This window comes from Bison bison, unplaced genomic scaffold (assembly GCF_000754665.1).
Source record: "Bison bison bison isolate TAMUID 2011002044 unplaced genomic scaffold, Bison_UMD1.0 scf7180017864481, whole genome shotgun sequence".
NCBI classification, from domain to species: domain Eukaryota; kingdom Metazoa; phylum Chordata; class Mammalia; order Artiodactyla; family Bovidae; genus Bison; species Bison bison.
Window position 1 is genome coordinate 1,504,560 of NW_011495041.1, and position 15,599 is coordinate 1,520,158.

The 15,599-nt window shown below is 44.4% G+C and overlaps 1 protein-coding gene across 1 annotated transcript in view; it reads right to left on the reverse strand.

Annotated features, from left to right (window-relative positions):
• Positions 1-3,364: 3,364 nt before the first annotated feature.
• The window catches only part of IFNAR1 (interferon (alpha, beta and omega) receptor 1), a 24,612-nt gene continuing 12,377 nt past the window's right edge, over positions 3,365-15,599 (reverse strand). The window contains exons 6-10 of the mRNA XM_010862289.1: positions 12,982-13,181; positions 12,716-12,873; positions 8,959-9,109; positions 8,318-8,463; positions 3,365-7,092 (exon numbers count right to left, since the gene is read on the reverse strand). Coding sequence (XP_010860591.1) covers positions 6,853-7,092; positions 8,318-8,463; positions 8,959-9,109; positions 12,716-12,873; positions 12,982-13,181 — 895 coding nt within the window. The 3' untranslated portion in view covers positions 3,365-6,852. The remainder of the gene's footprint in view (positions 7,093-8,317; positions 8,464-8,958; positions 9,110-12,715; positions 12,874-12,981; positions 13,182-15,599) is intronic.

The window sequence follows — 15,599 nt, forward strand, 5'->3', positions numbered from 1 at the left end:
ACAGTCCATGGGGTTGTGAAGAGTCAGACATGACTGAGCACACACACAGCACTCAGAACCATTTCTGTCCTACATTAACTCACTTCATGCTGTACTGGTTCTTCCAGGTGATGGCTGCTCACGATTGAAAAAGAATTTAAAAAATCATCATGATAGAGAGATTAGGGGGACAGCTATATTTCCTGTTTCTTAAGATGGTCTTAAGGCCATATTAGACATTCATCTTCTCCCTCCTCTTCCACCCATTTGAGATTCTCCTCACTCTTGGTGAGCAATTTTTTTCTTTTTGGCCACAACATGTGACCTGCGGAACTTCCATGACTGGGGATGGAATCTGTTCCCCCTGCAATGGAAGGACAGGAATTGTAGCCTCCAGAGTTATTTTAACTGGACCACCAGGGCAGCCCTCATCTAGCACTTCTGGTCTGAACTGCTCACCTGGGGGGGTGACCCAGACTGTACCCCCATAACTGGGGCCTTACCAGGCTGTCATGGTAATTATCCACTCCCAGTCATGACTTGACATGAAAGCATGAAGACACGCCCCAGGGAATTCCCTGTGTTCTGCAAACACTCCTTCTTACCTCATTATGTAGACGTGACTGTATCTCCTCAGAATAATTGGAGATGAATTACTCTGGCCTACAGCACTTCCCTTTTCTGTCTTCTGGTTTATTGGCACGTTGCTTAGTTGCCAAGCTGTATCCGACTCTTTTGAAACCCCACGGACTGTAGCCCACCAGGCTCCTCTGTCCATGGGATTCCCCAGGCAAGAATACTGGAGTGTGTTGCCATTTCCTTCTCCAGGGGATCTTCCCAACTCAGGGACTGAACCCAAGTCTCCTGCATCACAGGTGGACTTTATTGCTGAGCCACCAGGGAAGCCCCTATTGGCATGAGGAGCTCAGAATAACCAGGTTTTAGCCACACAGTGGAGTTCTATATCCTTTTGCAGAACACCTCCTTATCCCCCATCAGGAGATTGAGACTTCTAGTCCAGCCAAACCTGAAGTGCAGATTCCTCAGGGAGACCCTGGGAGTGGTGATGAGAGATGCCACTAGACATCCATCCCTTGGTTCCCAGAATTTTGGGGATTCTACCAATTGGAATCCAGCATCCCCATCCCTCAGGATTCGCCTACCAACGGGTGCCTTCGTTGTGCCATTTCAGGCCATCACAATGTTTAATCAAACTGGTAACTTCCAGGTGATGTTCTACACAGCAGGATCACTGGATCCCATTATCACATGCCCATTTTGACATAAAATGGAGCCCTTGGTTTGCGGCATGTATCAGGATTCAATCAGAGAAGCAGAGCCATTGTGAGTGACATAGTGACCTAGGTATTCTTTTTTTGCCACGTTATGTGGCATTTGGGACCAGAGTTCCCCACCCATGGATCAAACTCATACCCCCAAGCATGGAAGCGCAGTCTTAACTGCTGGACTGCCAGGGAAGTCCCTCAAAAGTTTTTTTTATAAAATTTCATAATCATCTCTTTCCATAGGTAAAATGCCAGAGTATTCAAAGCATTGTGTAGCAACAAAACATTTTTAGTAATGTCCCACGCACTATTTGAAACACACTTATACTAAACAATTATTCAGTTTATGAATTATTCATTATTCACTGAAATGAAAACTCAGTTTCACTGGGTGTCCTGTGTTTTTGTTAAATGTAGCAACCCTAAACAGTATACAGTCTTCAGATACATACCACTTTCTTCACGTTTCCTCATGATACAACCATTTAGGAACCTGTTTTCAAAATACCAGCTAGTTGTGAACCTAAAGAGGGTGACTTGTCTTCCCCTAGTGGTGAATCCAGTCAAGTGGTAATTCAAGGTCGCACTTAATCACTTTAACTAAACACTTACTGTCAGCTGCAAAAGTGTGGAAAAAAAAAAAAAAGGTCCTTGCGTTTATGGAGCTCACCGCCTACAGAAGGGGATGTATTCTGGGGGATGCTATAAAATCTCTCCTAAGGCAGTGTCTCTGACAGACATGAAGGGGCAGGTGGGCACAAAAGTGACTTCCATGTATGCACATCGTGGAGGTCTTCCAGGAAGACTTCAGACTGGATGGTGCCCCTTTATTCTGAAACACTCAGAATCATCTTTTTTTTTTTTGGCTGCTCCACCACAGCATGAGGGATCTTAGTTCCCTGACCAGGGACTGAATCTGGGCTCACAGCTGTGGAAAGTTCAGAGTCCTAACCACTGGACCACCAGGAAATTCTCCATGTCTTTTTAAAAGTTAAATTCCAGAGGATTAAAGCATTATAAAATCTGGATCAGACAGTGGTACACAAAAAGACACTTCGCTATTTTATCATACATTTAAGGCCTAAATCCAGTCTTTTGGAAAAATGGTCCATCTTTCTAGTGGAGAGATAGGAAAATGTTTTCTTCTTATTCAGTCATTCACTTTTTCCTCTGCTCCTTCTGATGGATCCAGGAAATTTGGGGAAGTAGGACCGTGGAGGGATTGGCAAGTCACTGTGAGGAGAAATGTTTATTGAGTAACTTTTTTGGGGCTATGCCACGCAGGATCTTTCCCAACCAGGGATTGAACCCCTGCCCCCTGCACAGGGAGCTTGGAGTCTTAACCACTGGACCACCAGGGAAGACCAAGAAATGTTTAATTTAAAAGTGCTACTGAGAGACCTAATTTTTCCATTTTCTCCCTCTTCCCAAGACCTTTTTCTAAGCCACTGAGAGACCTAATTTTCGATTTTCTCCCTCTTCCTAAGACCTTTTTCTAAGCCAGAATATCGACTCTGCCCACTCTTTCTTTTCATGGTTGGCAACTACCATGAGCTGTTGACATGAGCTACCATGCAGAAGAAAAAAAACTGGATGTTACCAGTATTTGTCACTAGTGTTAAGTAACAGGGCGTCTCTTGTGCATCAGAGATGAAATTATTAACATTCACTTCCCTGTACATTTTGGGAAAGTATTTGAGGACGCTTACTAAAAACACATGAGCGTTCTCAGCCTGAATGTCAATGGTGTTTAACTTCAGATCAATTTACATGTGGGACTGTGGAGTCTCCTTCAAGAGTGTATCTGGAGAAGAAACATTGGTCAAAGGGAACAGCATGCTTTGAGGGGGCAGGGTCTGCATTACAACTGCAGACCCACTGGCTCAAGGCTGTGTCCGGCCAAGTCTAAACACAAGGTTGTGAAAATAAAGCAAAGACTTCGAGAGCTCCCCGCTGGGGTGGCCCCTTCAGGACACCAACGCTGGGCGCGGCCCACCCGGCACGGGACCAGCCCCCACTGTTATGAACACCTCACGAAAGCAGCAGCCACCGCACCCGTGATGCTTACGTTCAATCAAAACCACCATGGAACCCAAGACTTTTGGCCTCAGTGTTTATTACAGAAACTGTTACAAATGTTTAAAAAACAATGGCAGTGGGCATTAAGACAAAGTACCCACGAAATAAGACACAAACACTGGCAACACTGGCTGTGTTTTCATAGAAACACTGGAAATATGGTTGTGTCCTCTGCCTCAATAAGACAGACAAACGGAAACACCCACTTGGTTCAAATTCTAGGTTTCCCTCACTTGACAATTATTTCCTATGCAATTCTTCCGCGTGAGCACCGCACCCTGGTAGGTACCGGGGATACAGTGCTAAGTGTATATTCCGGAGCTCACAGAGCTTCTGGTCCCCTGGGAGGGGCAGACAGACACCAGCTGAAACAAACACAAACGTGTCAGGTAGTCCAAGGGTTACAGGGATGGGGAGGAGGTAGGAAAAGCTGGACACTTCCAAATTCTTAGAAGCAATCTGAGGCTGCTTTGAAGGTAGGTTTGGGGAAAAGATGTTATACAAACTATATATATATACACACATATACACTTAAAAAATTTATTGGACAGTGCCGAGTCTTAGTCGTGGCATGTAGAATCTAGTTTCCCTGAACAGGGATCAAACCCAGGGCCCCTGCATTGGGAGCTCAGAGTCTTAGCCACTGGACCACCAAGAAGTCCCTAAATATATAGAAATAACTTTATATGTTGCAAATTTCTGGTCAAGATTTAGAAGCTCATAGTTCTAGAGCAGCATTTACCCTTTTCTAACTAGAACCTATGCTAAGTGTTTATGGATGTACTAGTGGCACAGTCGAAGGCGATGGCACCCACTCCAGTACTGTTGCCTGGAAAATCCCATGGACGGAGGAGCCTGGTGGGCTGCAGTCCATGGGGTCGCTAAGAGTTGGACACGACTGAGCAACTTCACTTTCACTTTTCACTTTCCTGCATTGGAGAAGGAAATGGCAACCCACTCCAGTGTTCTTGCCTGGAGAATCCCAGGGACGGGGGAGCCTGGTGGGTTGCCGTCTATGGGGTCCCAGAGTTGGACACGACTGAAGTGACTTAGCAGGAGCAGCAGCAGTGGCACAGTAGCCAGCATCATATGTGAACATGTATGTTTACAGACCCGTGTCACTATGTATATATTAATCTACATTACATATGAATACCTGATTTCTGGCTGCAATGACACAAATCTTCTACATAAATGCTTACATTATATCCAGCCTCTCCAAGAGTTATCAGTATCACAGATTTGAGGAAGTTTATTGCTGCTCTCAAGTATATAGTGTTTGCAAGCAAACTATTTTTTCAGAAAAAATACTTACCATCTTACACATAAGCACATCTTGATTAAGCTACATGTGGACCACAATGAAGAATGGGATGGAACTGCATTTTCAGGTCTGCAAGATGTGGCAAAACGGAGGGGTTTTTGTTCGAGGCCGCTCAGATGCTTGTTTATTGAAAACCACAGGGGATCTTAAACCCCAGACACACATACTCCTACATCCAGGGACCTAGCGACTTTAGCAGCATCTCTGCCTTATAATGCCCTAGTTTTCCCTCTGCCACGTCCCACAAAGGCACTGTTCCCAGTCCGAAGCAGTGTTTTTCCTGTGGAAAATCCCAGGCCCGACTGCAGGGCAGGCCGGCCGCCTTGACCCAGCACGGAAGCCGGCGGGGGCAGGGTCCTCTCGACAGTGACAAGTTCCCAAGGACGGACGGGGCCTTTCCCAGCGAAGGGCGAGTCCTGATCTGCTTTAAACCAAATGCCTCTGGTCAGAGGATCTGAGGTGCGTTTGGGACTCTGGAAGGATTCTGCAGCAGAGAAACGCCCTGGTTGGGGCCTCCTGACCATGCGCTCCCTGAGGAGCTGGATGGAGGCCCAGAGGAGCCCAAGGTGCTCTGGAGAGGACAGGCGGGGCGCCACAGCCCTTCTCAGCGCAGCTGCTTTCAACCTCTTCTTCCACCCAGAAGACCCTGCGGACCACTCTAAATGAGCCCAGCCAGACTTGATGTGCTGGGTGGTGCCATCTCTCTTTCCTCAGTCCTGCTGCAACGACTGAAGCTGAGAACTTGGCCTCAGAGGTAGCCAGAATTCCTACACTTCCTTTCTCTGCAGGAACTCCATGAATAAGCCCAAACAGCAAAATCATTTAAACATAAGTTATAGATGCCTTTGAGAGGTTTTACATAATTTTAAAAACTCAGGTTTCCTTCCTAGTTCATTTCCTCCCACACTCTGATGATAAATAACTTGCATTTCCTTGAGTGCATGCAGGCTGAGCGGAAGCGATACCTGCATGCCTGTGAATATTGCCCCACAGTGGACAGAAGCCGGCCTGCTTATGTTAAGAAGTGACACAGATGAGCCGTGAAAACAAATGCCACCCCTCAGGATGTTAGTAATCAGAAGCTGACGATGCACATTATTCTTATTTTTCACTAAAGCCACCTGCTTCTTTCCCACTGACTCACACTACTTACTGTTTCTCAGTAGCATTTTCTGATCCCAAGACTTTACATACACTGCCACTGACGTTCCACACTCCCATATCCTAAGAGATAACAGTAACTTCTCTACTCAGCCTGTTCCCCATTTCTCTGTAATTTTAGGGATTATGCCTTCTAATCAGAAGCTAGTGTCCTAATGTTCTGAAACAGGAAGCCTTAATGTACATATAGTAAAAGATGACATGGTTTTAATTCTAAACTGTAGAAGGGATGGGTAACTGTGATGCAGAGGCCAATGTAATTGGTACGCGTGTATGCACGTTCAGTCGCTTCAGTGTCCGACTCTCTGTGACCTCGTGGACTGTAGCCCGCCAGGCTCCTCCGCCTATGGGATTTTCCAGGCATGAATACTGGAGTGAGTTGCCATGCCCTCCTCTAGAGGATCTTCCCGACCCAAGGACTGAACCCACATTTCTTGGAACTGGTATAAATGTGATTGGTATAAACAGAGAGAATCCCCCTGAAAAATCTATAAGAACCTCGTTTCTGGCATCTGCAGCTGTTTTCCAGAGTAAGCTACTTCTTCAGAAAATCAAGTGATGGTGGTATTCAGGTTCTTCTTTGAAGAAGACCAAATGTTCTGAATATCTCCTGAAAAATAGTGAACTATAATGCTGTGGGGGAGAGGGAGCAGCGCAGCGTTACACAGCGACAGCACCAGCTGATGGGAACACAAGCACCCCCAAACCCCACGCCAGCACAGGGCTGCTTACAGTAGCGTGAGGGAGACAGAGGGTATCTTCTGGACTTAACGCCTCTCATCCAAGGCAGGTCCAATGACAGGCCTTTCAAGACTTGACACGTGGCAAAGGACGCAGAAAACTTCTTGAAATTCATTTTAAATAGTGAAGTGCTTGCCTGTATTTTTTGGACCTGTGATCTGAAGACGCTTTTTCTTCCCCGACATGGACAATCTTCTTTTGACAGTTACTGAGAAGAGCAAAAAGCCCAGGCTCCCACTCTGACTCTTGCAAGACTCCCTAATGTTTCAGGGTCATTCCTGGTCACACACTGTCCTGTTGCGGAAACTCTTCGCTTATTTTGCTTCCACTGTTTTCATCTTCGTTTGAATAGTTTCCTGAATCTTGACTAGTTTGGGAACTGTACTTTTTGTGAACTTCATCAATTTCATCAGTCTCTTCTATTTCAGTAATAACGCTTGCATTTTCAATTATAAAACATCTTTCCGTTTGTTCCTCAGAAGTGGAAAGGAGTAGATTCCTTAGTGGCTGATCGGAGAAATACTAATTCAAAAGGGAAAGAACAGAAACAGATCATTTAAAAGAACAAAAAGTGGTTTTCGAGTTCCAATAAGCTTCAGTTTCTTAAATCCTTTATCTAGAAATCCTATCTTTTGACACACGTATTAAAAGCGAGCTAAGAGCATATCCACCGCACTATCGTGTTTAGAATAAAGGCACCACCAGTGAGGTCACGCACATCTCAGTACTGTTTTGGGGAAATTATCCAAACAGTCTCTAAGAAAGTCCACTGTGCTACGAGGGGTCAGGGTGGAAGAGCGTGGTGGGTAAGGAAGGAACGGGAGGGCACTGGGATGGGGGACATTTTGTTGTGAAATAATAAAATGCTGGTATCCAATCCGAAAACATCCAGAAGAGGCACAAGGGAGAGTTAACTTTTTCCCAGTTCCGCTAAGAGTAACTTGCTAGTCTTAAAGTTCTTTAAGTAACAGCTCTGAATAGAAGAGCACATAGAAATGACACTAGAAAACTCAGGGATAAGAGGGTGAGACAGCTCACGTGGACAGAGTGCTGGCGCAGCGGCGGGTCTTTCTGGTCTCCCGCCCTCGCTCCTTACAGTTCTACGGGATGGCACTGCTGGCGCTGCTGTACAGCTATGGGCACTTGTGCAAGTGCTCATGACTGAGCTGCACAAGTTCAGAGCCAGTCAGTGCAAATACACTACAGCCCGTCAGTGAGCCACCTTCTGGCCTCCAGCTCCACGGCCTCAGAACCTGCAGCAAGGCAGGCAGCGTGGGAGCCACTCCAGGTGCAGACGCCACCCCGGGCAGCGTCCATGCTGACAGTCATCGCTTCGTGCTTCCACGAACTGTGCCAACCACACAGACGTGCCAGCCAAAACACCGAGGTGCTGCGAGAGGAAACGCGCGTTCCTGTCTCATTTTCGGTGATTTCATCCACAGAATAAAGTTTTTGCGCTGGCGACAATGTTTTAACCTTTTTGGGAATATAGATGGTAAAACAAGTGCCCCAGCAGCCAAACTGCCAGAAAAACACGGGATTAAGGACACATCCTTCTATTCCACGTTACTCTGTTACATAGCTGCTTCTGAAGTCAATTTTCTAAAACTCTGAAGAAAAAAACCCAGGTCCGTCTGTATTATTTTTTGAATATCAGGAACACATTTATATTCTGTTGCAATCAAATATATTTCCCTTTCATTTTCAGAAAAATCCAGCTAGCTGTTGACCAAGAAAAGTAACCTACCTCATCAACAGAGGAAGGAGGTTTACTTGATGGAAAGAACACATACTTGACACATCTCAAGAAGACGCTCACAACATAAATGACCACAGGAATAGAAAACAATGCAGTGCAAGTTCCAACTATAAGCCAGGTTTTGGAAGTATTTCCTGAAAAGAAATAAATGGTGTTTAGCATCAATATAGGTTTTGACACACAAATACATTAAGACTGCTGACAGTTTGTGTGAAAGAAATACAGCCATGTGAAAGGAAATTTACATTGTTAAATAATACCAATAACATAAAAAATTCACAACTAAGGGATTTCCACATGATAATTATATCAAAGGTTATATAAAAATAGAAGTCTCATTAAATTCTAAGAGTAATGCAAGAAATTAATTATGTGGCTATACATGAAATATAAAGCATGCAGAAACCACTGAACTAAGTTGAGTATTAAAAATATTTTCTAAAACTCAGTGTGAAGTTTTGTGAAGGTCAGTGTGAAGGTCTGATTTTGACTTACATAGTCCATTAAGAAAATATTCTATATATTTTCGCAGCAAAACACAAACATTTTACAGTTTTCAATGAATTGGTTATTTTTTTTATTAAATCTAGCGACATTAAAAAAGAAAAAGTATAATAAAAGATCCTGACCTGGTTTTGTTTTCTCACACACAGTATCACTAAAACTGCTCCCTTTATTCCGCCTGTCATTTTCAATGAGTGCTCTGGCTTTGACACAATACACAGTCAGCGGTTTCAAGTCAGGAAAGATAAAATTGGTTTTTTTCTCTAGAACTTTTCTCTATAAAAAAAATAAGTAAATCATTGGTAAAATTTAGAACCCCAAGAAATCATAGAGGGAATATCTGTTTTCTGAATTCCTTAAATATTCATTCTAAGATTAACCTCTTCCAAACGGTTGGTATATTTTAAGAAATATAAATTTATTTTGGACAACACACCATTACCAAACTCAAAAGTGAAACATGCTCCTGCCAAAAGAATACCATATAGTCCTAAGACAACTCGAAGTTATTTTATCAGTACATATCGACTTGGCTGAATTACCATTGTGTTACCTCTGGTTAGAGGCAGAACAATTAAGTGCGGGGCGCGGGGGTGGGGAGGTTCTGGTCTCAAACTGCCTGTATCAAGATGTTACTTATAGCTATGTAGCCTTAGGCAAGTTATTTAATTTCCTGGGCCCTATTCCCAGATCTATAAAGTGAGGACAATTACTACTCCTATTTGTATTAATCAGCTAGCTATTGCTATTGTTTTGTTACTGTGGTGTAACAAAACACAGCAAGTACAGCAAAATAACACTGTGCAACTCTGTGTAACAAAACAGCTGTGGCTCAAAACATATTTTTCTTTTTTAAAAAGATTTAAACTTTTTATTTTGTATTGGGGTATAGCCAATTAACAGTGCTGTGAGAGTTTCAGGTGGACAGCAAAGGGGACTCAGCCATGCATATACATGTATACAGACGTATTTGTTTTTGTTACTCATGAGCAGATCATGCGAGGATCGGCCTGGGGAGCTCTCTCTGAGGCCGTGGACCACGTTCAGGTGTGCTCTACAGCCTCTCATCCGCCTTGGCCCACAGACCATGTGGAGCTTGCTTCAGTTCAGTTCAGTTCAGTTCAGTCGCTCAGTCGTGTCCGACTCTTTGCAACCCCATGAATCCCAGCTCGCCAGGCCTCCCTGTCCATCACCAACTCCCGGAATTCACTCAAACTCACGTCCATCGAATCGGTGATGCCATCCAGCCATCTCATCCTCTGTTGTCCCCTTCTCTGCCTGCCCCCAGTCCCTCCCAGCATCAGGGTCTTTTCCAGTGAGTCAGCTCTTCGCATGAGGTGGCCAAAGTACTGGAGTTTCAGCTTTAGCATCATTCCTTCCAAAGAAATCCCAGGGCCGATCTCCTTCAGAATGGACTGGTTGGATCTCCTTGCAGTCCAAGGGACTTTCAAGAGTCTTCTCCAACACCACAGTTCAAAAGCATCAATTCTTCGGTGCTCAGCTTTCTTCACAGTCCAACTCTCACATCCATACACGACCACTGGAAATACCATTGCCTTGACTAGACGGACCTTTGTTGGCAAAGTAATGTCTGCTTTTCAATATGCTGTCTAGGTTGGTCATAACTTTCCTTCCAAGGAGTAAGCGTCTTTTAATTTCATGGCTGCAATCACCATCTGCAGTGATTTTGGAGCCCAAAAAAATAAAGTCTGACATTGTTTCCCCAGCTATTTCCCATGAAGTGATGGGACCAGATGCCATGATCTTCGTTTTCTGAATGCTGAGCTTTAAGCCAACTTTTTCACTCTCCTCTTTAACTTTCATTAAGAGGCTTTTTAGTTCCTCTTTACTTTCTGCCATAAGGGTGGTGTCATCTGCATATCAGAGGTTATTGATATTTCTCCCAGCAATCTTGATTCCAGCTTGTGCTTCTTCCAGTCCAGCGTTTCTCATGATGTACTCTGCATATAAGTTAAATAAGCAGGGTGACAACATATAGCCTTGACGTACTCCTTTTCCTATTTGGAACCAGTCTGTTGTTCCATGTCCAGTTCTAATTGTTGCTTCCTGACTTGCATATAGGTTTCTCAAGAGGCAGGTCAGGTGGTCTGGTATTCCCATCTCTTTCAGAATTTCCCACAGTTTATTGTTATCCACACAGACAAAGGCTTTGGCATAGTCAATAAAGCAGAAATAGATGTTTTTCTGGAACTCTCTTGCTTTTTCCATGATCCAGTGGATGTTGGCAATTTGATCTCTGGTTCCTCTGCCTTTTCTAAAACCAGTTTGAACATCTGGAAGTTCATGGTTCACGTATTGCTGAAGCCTGGCTTGGAGAATTTTGAGCATTACTTTACTAGTGTGTGAGATGAGTGCAATTGTGCAGTAGTTTGAGCATTCTTTGGAGCTTGCTTTCCTCTTGGCAAATGTGAGAAGTGCAAGAGCCAAGCCAAACCCCACAGGCGCACTTAGGGCCTCAGTCATACCACATCCACTCATGTTTCACTGCCTACGGCCCAGCATCAGCGAAGCAGTAATGGATACTCCATCCTAAGTATTTGCTGATAATCGATCCAACTGTCTGGCAGGGTTGTTTGGAAGACCGATTGAGACAATTCATGTAAAATACTTAGCCCTGGCACCCCATACATAATGAGTATCCAATAAATATGAGCTGTTATTATGACTGTAATTATTGATGTCTTACCCAGCATAAGACAGGATGGCAAACAAAGGTTATTGAATCTCTATTTGTCAAGCAATGCGGTAGGTATTTCCATAAATACTACCTCATTTTAAACCTTAAAAACATCTGTTTAAAAAAAAATTAAGTTGCTATGACCCCTGCCACTTTAGAGAAGAGGAAATGAGTTTCAGTGGATAAGCAGCTTGCCTAAGCTTACACCATTTGGTAGTCTGAGACACAAATTTAGGTTTTCCAGATCTAGGGAGGACTTAGAACTAACCACAATACTCAACAAGGCTAAACTGTGCAGAGTCTTCAGATAGTTAAAATCAAAGTATCCAAATCACTGGACTTTTCTTAGATTTTCAACAGGAAATGAAGTTACAAAATTCACCAACTGTACCAGATTTTTAAAGGCTGATTCCCTGATGGTAATTCCACAGGGAAAAGTGATCTAGGAATAATGTGGATTATCTGATGTGCATTAGCCTGTCAGTGGTTTCCGAATTTTAGGGTCTGACAAAGCATGATAACAGCTAAGAGTCTTTTGTCCCCTAAAAGCCAGTCTTTGTCCTCGTGGAGGTGCCCAGTGTCTGGCACTGCAGGGAGGGGGTCTGGGTTGTCACACCTGGGAGGGAGGGCTACCAGCACCTAGTGAGGAGTGGGGAGGGCATTACTAGCCCTCCTATAATGCACAAGGCAGCTCCTGCAACTGACCGAAAACCCAAATGTCAGCAGTGTTGAGAAACTCTGGTTCATGAATCCCTGAGGGTCATGATAAAAACTCCTGAGCTCTACCCTCAGAGGTTCTGACTGAGTACAAATGAACTCAGGATCTGAGGTTTAGAAACTAGCTGGGGGCACTTTCCTGGTGGTCCAGTGGTTAGGACTTCATGCTTCCACTGCAGGGCAGGCGAGTTCCCTTCCCTGATCAGGGAACTAAGGTTCTGCATGCCACTTGGCGAGGCCAAGAAACTCCCCCAAACCAACAGCAACTAACTGGGACCCAGATGCAGATGACCGTAACTCTTACCAAGTAAAACATGAAATGCCAATTTCTTCCTACGGAAAATATCTGAGTTAATCATATAGCCTAAAAGTTTAAAAATTTCCCTGCAATTTTAACTTCAAGCTTTGCTTACCCAAATCATAGTCATAACTCTAAGTTATAAACCTATACTACACAGTCTTTTTACCTCAGCATTTGAAGTGTTTTCCCAAAAAATTACTTCATAAATTAGCGGGTAGAGCTGATTCACAGACATGTTTTCAGACTCTTCTGAAGCACCAACACTGACATGCAGTGAATCATCAGTAACGGATTTCACGCTGATGACTGGAGGAAATATGATAGCTAGGGGAAAAAAATGTGTAAAGACACAAAGTTCAAATCAGACTACAAAACAATTGTAAGAATTCATAATTGGAGAATCACAAAGTAAAATAAAAACTACTGGCTTACTTTTCATTTCAGTATTAAATTCCTTCTCTTCAGACCAAAAAGAGGTACCATTTCCATTAGATGCTCGTACACGGACATAGTAAATTCCCCTTGAGGAAACCTCTCGAGGAAAGACACAGTGGGTACTTGTGACATTTTCACAGTTCGGTATTTGTTTCCATTTGTCTGAATGATTCCCAGGAATCTTTTTAAAAAAGGCACTTTAAGACAAAAAGATATTTTTCATTCTAAACACATTAGTTCAGTAAACATCTACTGAGCACCTGTAATAGGTCAGACATTCTGTTAGAGGCCGAAGTCACAGAGGTAAACTCTCCTCAGCCTTGGGAAACTCACAGGACACTGGAAGAGATGTGTTCACAAAAGAAAACCAAAGACCGTGCTCAAGCGTGCAATAAGGAAGTAGTGTGAAGGGTTGGCTCATGCCAGTGCACAAAAACAACTGCTAAATTTTCAGGAATGCAACCAGCTAGCTGTTAAATGCAGCCACTGTTAAAAGTTACGTAAACTTATAAATAAATATGTTGTATTAAAAACTAAAGTGATAAAAATACAAAACTCATCTTCTCCTAATTGTTTTCCCTACATTTTATCTATGCTCAATGCTATTTACATCTATCGTGTCTGAACAGTGGAATATGGTGGAGGGCTTACTGTGCCTCTTCCCAACTCCATGTCCAGTGGACAGATACGCTGCTGGGAGCCTCAAAGTGGCCACAGCAGGATTAGCTGTGTTATAAAACCCGGCAAACACTAAAGTAAAACTTTTCCCTTCTGGAAGGCCAGCTGCTAGACGTGTACCAGCATACCCATGGGTCAGTGCTAAGACACACACCAGGGTTCTGAGAGTGAGTCTGAACAGTCAGAGCGGGTCTGGATAGGTTAATGGACTGCTCTGAGACCAACAGCTCCAAGCCTGTCAGTTCAAGCCCGGAACCACGGCAGCCTGCAAGCGGGCTCCCTTGTCTTCAGTCCCCCACACCACACACCGTATGGCCATCGTCACGCTCCTCGAACACAGGCCTCATGTTACCCATCGCTCAACACCAGACTCCCAGTGGCTCTTGAATGCCTGTAGCAGAGTCTAAGGCGAAGCCTGACTTTACTCCATCCTGTTAACTCAAGGCTCCCTCTCGCTGCTCTCCCAGACCCAGTGTTCTGCTATTCTCGAAGCAGGTCTTCCCCTCTTGTAGGCAAAATTCCAAACTGGCCCCCAAGATTCCTACCCTCTGGTGCATGAGCCAGACATCATCCCCTCCCCCTGACTGCGGGCAGGCAGAATCCATGAACTCTTGATTAGGTTACATTACTTGAAAGGTGAAGGGATTTTACAAATGAAATCAAAGTCCCAAGTCAGTGGACTTTGAGTTAATCACATGAGACCCTATCCTGGTTGGGCCTGACCTGATCAGATGAGCCTTTAAAGGAAGGTCTATGGGGCAGAGATTGTCTCTGTTGACGGCCTCTGAGGCAGCAGGCCACCATGCATTCTATAGCTGCCAGAAATGGATTCTACCAACCACCACATGAGCTTAGGAGACACCACGAGACAGTCTGGATGAGACAGCAGACCCGGCTGACACCCTGACCGCAGCCTTGTGAGACCTCAAGCAGAGGACCCCACTAAGCCACACCTGAATTCCTGACCCGAAGTCACTGAGAGATAATAAGGCGTGTTTTTTAAGCTGCCGAGTTTGTGCTAGTTTACTACAGAGCAAAGGGAAATGGATACCTCCTCGTTACCCTGATCTGATTTTGTCTCTTCATATCCAAGCTTTCCCATGTGTGTGTAGCCCCAGCCTGGAATGCCATCTCTCGTCATTGAAAAACCTCCTTCACGAAACCTCTCCTTCCAAATGGCTTCTGCAGACTCTCCAGTCCTGTGCTCACCTCTACATTTCTGACCTCTGCAACCTTTATTGTCTGTACTCCACACACGAATGCATTTATTATCCAGACTGTTGTTGTTTCAAAACTAACACCGAAGAGTGGAGAGGAATCAATTGCAGCAGTATCGACTTCCCTTCTCCCTCACCTTTTCTCTGTCTTTCTAGTCTCTTTCTTCCCTACCTGACCTACACTCGCCTTTGGTCCCGCAGTTCCTCTGCCCTCGGTAACTGTCTCTGTGGCCCCCTTTTCCCCCAGAGTTCACTTCACCTTCCGCTTGATGACCCTCTTCTCTTCTCCCTCTCCGTTTATCCTCTCCAGTTTTCCAATCAATATAAACTACACCCGGTCCTCTTCCACTCCTGTCGTGCTGAGCTTTGCTCCTGTCTGGCTGGTCTCTACTCAAGCACAGAGAGCACAGTTCTCTCCAACTTCCTCAGTTTCCCACTAATCACTAAGGAACCTGCCAAAGCCACCACAACAATCAAGACAGTAGGAGGACTGACTTGAACTGAACTAGACCGAGTGACTGGACTGAGATAATTTCAAAGACTCATGGAAGGAGTGGGTTTTGAAGAAAATATCTTGGTCATCTGTCAAATATTCCAGACTGAGGAAATACACATGTAATTAGAATTACACCTTAAAAAAAAAGCCAGTAAGTCCCTGGTGGCTCAGACAGTAAAGAAGCTGCCTGCAATGCAGGAGACGTGGGCTCAATTCGAGGGTCA